General features: G+C 42.0%; 1 protein-coding gene across 1 annotated transcript; it reads left to right on the forward strand.

The window, feature by feature from the left end:
- Window positions 1-220: 220 nt before the first annotated feature.
- On the forward strand, window positions 221-6,477 carry yipf4 (Yip1 domain family, member 4). The gene is made up of 6 exons (XM_076743915.1): window positions 221-495; window positions 2,601-2,754; window positions 4,029-4,200; window positions 4,864-4,941; window positions 5,066-5,179; window positions 5,878-6,477. Exons 1-6 carry the CDS (start codon window positions 438-440, stop codon window positions 6,013-6,015), a joined length of 714 nt encoding a protein of 237 aa, XP_076600030.1. The 5' UTR covers window positions 221-437; the 3' UTR covers window positions 6,016-6,477.
- Window positions 6,478-6,824: the final 347 nt, after the last annotated feature.

Raw genomic sequence — 6,824 nt, forward strand, 5'->3', positions numbered from 1 at the left:
TATGAAAGCTCTATGAAAGCCTGGTGGTCACTTCCAACTTGTTTTTTAAATAATTCTCAGCAAAAAAAATACTTGTCAATATTCAGACAATGGTGTCATATTATGAAAAATATAAAATTACAACAATGTGAAGGTATGATTTTACACAAACCATGTTTCTCGGTTGAGCTGTAATTTCTGTTAGCGTTCCAATGTCCCAGCTTCACGACGTGACGTGAACGCATCTTACGACGTGTCTCCTTTCCCAGTTTCCTCTGCACTTCCTGCTTTCCCCCGAAGTGACAGGCGGAACGAAAACAAAATGCGATAGTTTAACTTCACTGCTGAGCTGTGATCAATGACAGCGTTATCAAGGCTTCCCGACATATTTCACGGACCGTTCATTTAAATGCCATTTCTTTCTACCTGAAACGCGCGGTCGTAATATAAAATCAACCATGCAGTTCTCTCCCACCAACGGAGATTTCACGTTCGTCTCCTCGACAGAGGCTGAAGGTAGGCTAACGCCAGCACAGCTCCACGGCTAGCAGGCCTGAAAGAGCCAAACACTGTTTACGTGTCTTATTTTAGTTGCTGTAATGCAGCACAATCCCTCAGGTACAAGTTTATTCAGTCTGTAATAGTTTCGAGGTGTGGGCCGACACGGTGTTCCTCGAAATGCTAACGTTAACATTACTGTGCGTTAATAAGTGAGAATGCTATCGTTAGCTAGTTGACTAACGTTAGTTGCAGCACTGAGACGTGTCGTCCACGAATGTAACAGAGATCACTGAAAAATAGGAGGCTTCGTTAAATCCTGCTTATTGTTCATGTTGACATTAAAAGTTTGCTCTGCAAGTCAGTTAGCTCTGTGTCGAAGCTTAATGGTAATCTGCCTTGCCCCAAATGTAACCCACCACTTGTTTACAGTTGTCACTCTCAAACCTTCCACCACATTATGTAACGTCGGAGAGCATAGTAGACGATAACAAACCTTATGAATACAGATGTCATAAGAACACGAGCAGCTAGGTGCTCTGATCAAGCTAAAAATTCTGTAAACATGTTAACAGTTATGTATTTAGTTTAACAGATCGGATATTTTATTGATCCCAAATGGAAAATACAGTATTAATGCAACTAATTCACATAAATCCCGAAAACAAATGAAGTAGGTAAGAAACGAGTGCAACTACAGCGTCAGCTTATGTATAATAACCAAAGCAGACTAGATAAAACACAAAATAGAATGATTAAACAAATGGAGTCCATTTAGGGCTTTGTCATGTGTGTATGTATTCACAGCAAGTGTGACATGGGCCACAGAATTCACAGTTTGAACAGGAAAACTGTCTTTTATTGTGAAAAATGTAAACGTTCAACAGAGGCTCATTGGCTGTACTTATTACTGTAATAGTCAAGGAATTTAAATAGTGGCATTAATTAGATGAAAATAAATAACAGAAATAGATAACACATGTCATAATGCTCCATCATAAGACTCTGACCTGTTGCTCCTTCCTGAACAACAGCATCTTGTGCTCATTTAAACAGGGCAGCACAATGGAGCGACTAAAATACACAGGTGAAGGCACATTGTTCAGCCATATGCTTCAATTGTGCATTATCAACACTGAAGCACTACCTGTTGCTTTGGTCTGAATCTGCATTGAGAGGCTTGAAGGATTTGCCTTCCAGTCTGTTTTTGGCTCGTTCTGCTTGTCTGTACAATCGGTCGATTCCGACCTAAATGACATGTCTGAGGTGCTTCCACAGACATACCCGACATCATTGGAGCAATGTCGGCATACAGGTTGACAGTAATAGTTGTTTATTTTCACTGTAAATAACCAGTAAGTATTATTAGTATTATTTCAGTGCAAATTGGCTGCATGAATAAGACAAACAGTAGAGACAGGATGAAACATCTTGTGCAGTAATGATTATTTCTGTTAGGTTGCTGTCACACACTTTTGAGTGGACTCAATGAAGTGACAAAATGCATGGTCTTGGATCCAAGCAAAGCAGTTTTAACAGCTTTTGACCTATTAAAGAAAATAACCACATTGACATGCACATGTTGCCATAGTTGCGAAATGACTTGCATAAAGTTGTACATGGCTCGTACAAGTCAATTGTAAGATCGCTTCAGGAACACATTTCATGAGCAGCAGATGGATTTATCAGTAGTTTAGCTGTTGAAATCATGTGAAAATCACATATGTGTTATCATACAATCCTGTGTTTGTTTCCTTCGCTTTCACACCACAAACAACTATGGCGGTCTAGAACAGTTCAGCTCAGGTTAGACTCAAATGTTCAGGGATACAAGTTACCAAGGAAGGCAGCTATCTCCTCAAAAATCTAAATATAGGAGGAATCCCAGTGAATTGATATTGTGCCATCATAAAGTTGGTGGATTTGTGAGACACGGATTTAAGAAATCTGACCTTCATGTGTTAATCAGTGGAATGCCCCTTTAAGTTTGGTGCCGTTTAACCAAACACAGAGGACAAACTTATGCAGTGTGGTCGTCCATCCGGGTTTTCATGGCAGTGCATCTGTTAGACATTCATATTGTGTCACACCAGTCTGTGATCAAACGAACATGTTCTCCACAGAGCTCAGCGGCACCATCAGTGCCCCGGACATCAAACTAAACATGGGCGCTGAGAGCGGTAAAGATCCATATGCCACCACCTTCCTGAGGCAGCGAGGCTACGGCTGGCTGCTGGAGGTGGAGGAGGATGACGGTGAAGAGAGCAAGCCTCTTCTGTGAGTACATGTCGTGTCTTTTCTAAACTCATAACTCACTCAGATTTTTCAATAAAAACATGACTTTTGTCAAATGTCATCTGTTCCCAGCCAGTTGGCTGTGTGTGGTGAATCTGACTGTTCACACAGTCTTTTGAGTGGCTGCTACGAAAGGTCTGCACAGGAACAGCCTCTACAGTGGTGTACTACAGTCATGCCTAGAAGCTGAGTAGCTTTAATCACGAGTGGACGGTGTTGTGGTGATATTCGTCATCCAATTACTGCGTGTCTACCACCGAGTTCACTCACACATCATGACCACGCTCTTTGGAATGTTATGGCAGTTTTATTTATTAGCGTTAAAGGGTAGTGCTGGAAAAGTAATCAAAACCAAAATTCTGTTTCTCAGAATGGCCTAATTTCATTCAAGTCAGCATGTTTTATTAATTAATTCCTTTATACATGTTGGCACTTACCCTCTAAGACCCCTGAAAGTACAATAACAATCTATAGACCCTATAGGCCCAAGAACGCAACCAGTCACAGTGTGCTGTGTGCTGAGTCGGCACTGTTGAGCGCAGGTGTGACTGTGTTGAGGACAGGTAGGTGTGCTGTCAGAGTGCAGTCAGGTTAGCAGTAAAACATAAATGTTCCAGTGAGTGTTCAGTATGATTCGTCAGGAAATACATGCTGCAGCTCCTGGAGAGCCAAACACAGCTCCTGGGACTTTTTTGCCAGCTGAATATAATGACAAAGGTTAACCCTGACTACATGTTAATCCTAAAGCAGTAAAGGAGTCTCTCCTGTGTTCTCTTCCCACCCCAGTCTAGAGGCTAAAGCTGTTTTTTTTCTTCCTCAGAAGCAGCAGTCTATGACACAAATACTGTACGTGTTGAAATAATGTCTCTGCATACGCTCAAACAGACACCACAATAGTTTATTCAAATCTATAGAATCTTACTTTTCAACAAAACCTATTTACATTCCAAAACTCAGAGGTGTCCTTGACTACTGAATTTGTTAAATATAATTGTTACTCAGTCATTCGTTCTGTACAATAAATGGTGAGCTCTGTGAGCGCGGAGAATCTTATGCACAGGTGTATTTAATAAGACATGGATGAACTGTTACAGAGGTAAATGTGACAATGAACTGTGACTTAAAGATCAGCATCAGCCCTACTGATGTGGCCCTACTTGTTGCCACTTTCTATTTTTCTTTGATAAACACATTTCATCTCCCTCGTCAGTATCAAGGCAAAGCCTCTGTCTTAATGATGTTGTCCGTGTGAGCAGGGAGGAGCTGGACATTGACCTGAAGGACATCTATTACAAGATTCGATGTGTGTTGATGCCAATGCCATCGCTGGGTTACAACCGGCAGGTGGTCAGAGACAACCCGGACTTCTGGGGCCCTCTCGCTGTGGTGCTGCTCTTCTCCATGATCTCCATCTATGGACAGTTCAGGGTAACCAGGACACAATGAACACCACTGTTTGATCTGCTCTCATGAATTCATCCACACTGTTCCAGGACTGTCTGTTAGCCCTTTCCCACTGCAGGAACTGAACTAGCTGATCTGAACTTGTAAGAACCGTGTGAGGCTTTGGCACCAGGGTCTTCTTTGAATTTGAATTGAAGAAAAGGGGACAGGCAGCAGCCGTTGATATTCTTTCACGTTGTCTCATGGTGAATCCAGGGCTCTCGTTCTGCTGACTTGTTTTAAAGTGTTTGTTGTCCTGATGCTGTTGTACAGTGGTGGTAACTGTTGTTGTGCTTGTTGTAATCATCTTTTTTGTGATACAACAAAACATCTGCTCAGCAGGTCACAGCTGACAGTTCTGCCACCAACCCCTGAAAGCACTTGGAACTTGCATTTCTGTTAGTGTCACCCCCTCAGCAGTGCCCACATTTAGTTTCCCACATGGTGAAAAGAACTGTGGAAGCAAGGGCAGACTCTGTGGTGATGGATACACATTATGTTACATTCCTTTAGTTCCGTCAGTGGAAAGTGTCTCAGGAGCATTTGCATCAGTCACAGTCGAGGATAAAATGCTCACCTGTTTATGTACTTAAGTTAAATGCACAGAAATTCAAAGTCAGCTGGTTCAACTCAGCTTTCATTCCGCAGGTTGTATCTTGGATCATCACCATCTGGATATTTGGATCACTAACAATCTTCCTGCTGGCTCGGGTTCTCGGTGGTGAGGTAAGTGCAGCTGACACCCAGTCACTTTCTGCAGCCAGTCAAAATACAGTCAGACATGACTCTGACTGACTCGCTCTTGTAAAAGAAACATTTGGTGATGGAGTCTTGTTGTTCTGTCGAGCAGGTTTCCTTCGGCCAGGTTCTTGGAGTGATTGGATATTCCCTTCTTCCTCTCATCGTCATAGCCCCTCTGCTCTTAGTGATCGGAGGGTTTGAGGTGGTTTCTACACTTATCAAAGTGAGTCAGAGACAGTCTTTTCTTTTTCATGTTGTGTACAAATAAACTTAAATTGGATAGACAGTGTGTTTGATGGTAGTTGCAAGCAGGGAGAATCTTTTTTGCTGACTAAAGAAGAATAAACGAGGAATTGTTTATGGATGGCCTAGGGACGGTGTCAGAACTGGCACCTTTTTTACCTGACTTTGAGTTTGCAGGCGTGGGCACACTAACTGGAGTAAATAGGTTGGATGAGCCTGCGCTCTGGTCTACACAAGACTCCGAACTCATCGCCTGCTGGTTCACTCACTGCTTGCAGAGGAATGTTGAAAAGAATTTTTTTGTTGTATTGTAGCCAAGGCAGCGCTCCAATCACCACAGATCTGCCTGCATGCCAGCCTAACATCCTCACGCCAGTCGAGACCGCAGGTTACACCTAGTATCAGCTCAGGTCATACTCAGTCATGTGGCACATGCATGCACACTTCCACATCAGGTTATTTTCACACAGTTGAAGTGTGTCTGCAGAGGATCTACACAGAAATACAGATTCCTAGGATGGCTCTCATTTGTCCAAAAACAGCATCAATACACACTCAGGAAGAGCAACTCTGTCAATGTGACTCTACTAAAAACAACACTTTCCATCACACTGCTTAAAATGATCTGAGCTCAGCGATTCTCAGTCAGAAATAATGTCTGTCTGTTCTGTCTTCCAGCTGTTTGGAGTGTTCTGGGCTGCTTACAGTGCTGCATCGCTGCTCGTCGGAGATGAATTTAAAACGAAGAAGCCCCTTCTCATCTATCCCATTTTCCTTTTGTATATCTACTTCCTGTCACTATATACTGGTGTGTGACTGGACGAGTTGAAACTGTGGACCTTTTCATGGACAGTGACCCTGGAGCATGGGAAAAAAAAGTCAAAACTATGGAACCAGGAAGGATTTTTTAAAAAAGGTGTTGATTTCTTTTTTTAAGCTCCATTCAGTTTAGATGGTGGGGATGTTGGGGATATATATCAGTGTATATAGTTTTGTCCCTTATGTCTTTGGTCAATAAAATGCATATGGTTTTACAGCTTAAACCTCTGTATGCAGACTTCTCGTTCTCCAGTGCAGTACAGTCCCGTAGTCCTGCATTTACCCGTAGATCATGCAGAAGCAGAACTAGTCGCAGGGTTGTATATTAATTTAATGATTGTTTTTTACTCTTCTCATGCTGAAGAATGTGGTGCCAAATATTTGTGTGTATAAGGAAGAATTTGAGGAAAGAGACAGCACCACACTGACAGAAATAAAGAGATTGTTGAGCATAATGTTCTTCATTGTTATGCACTGTATGTACTATGAGAAGTGTCCATTTTTGCTTTTCCACAGACTTGTTTTCTTAATTTATGGACGTCAGCAGCAGGAGCAGGTCAACTTGGGCAGTCACTGATAGAAACCGTTGTCTACTAAATGTGGTGCCTTGTTTTCCCACCCCTGTGTCCTGTTTGTCACTAGTTTATTACAGGAATATAATCCTTTGCTTAATAATTACAGTAAATTCACACTGACTTGTCACTTAAACATATAGTGTTTCCTGACTGATTGCTGTATTTTACTATGCAGTTAATACATTGATTATTGCAACACTTTTCAGATGTTCACAGCAGGTTGGATTCACC

The sequence above is a fragment of the Chaetodon auriga genome, chromosome 11 (assembly GCF_051107435.1).
Source record: "Chaetodon auriga isolate fChaAug3 chromosome 11, fChaAug3.hap1, whole genome shotgun sequence".
Classification (NCBI taxonomy): Eukaryota; Metazoa; Chordata; class Actinopteri; order Chaetodontiformes; family Chaetodontidae; genus Chaetodon; species Chaetodon auriga.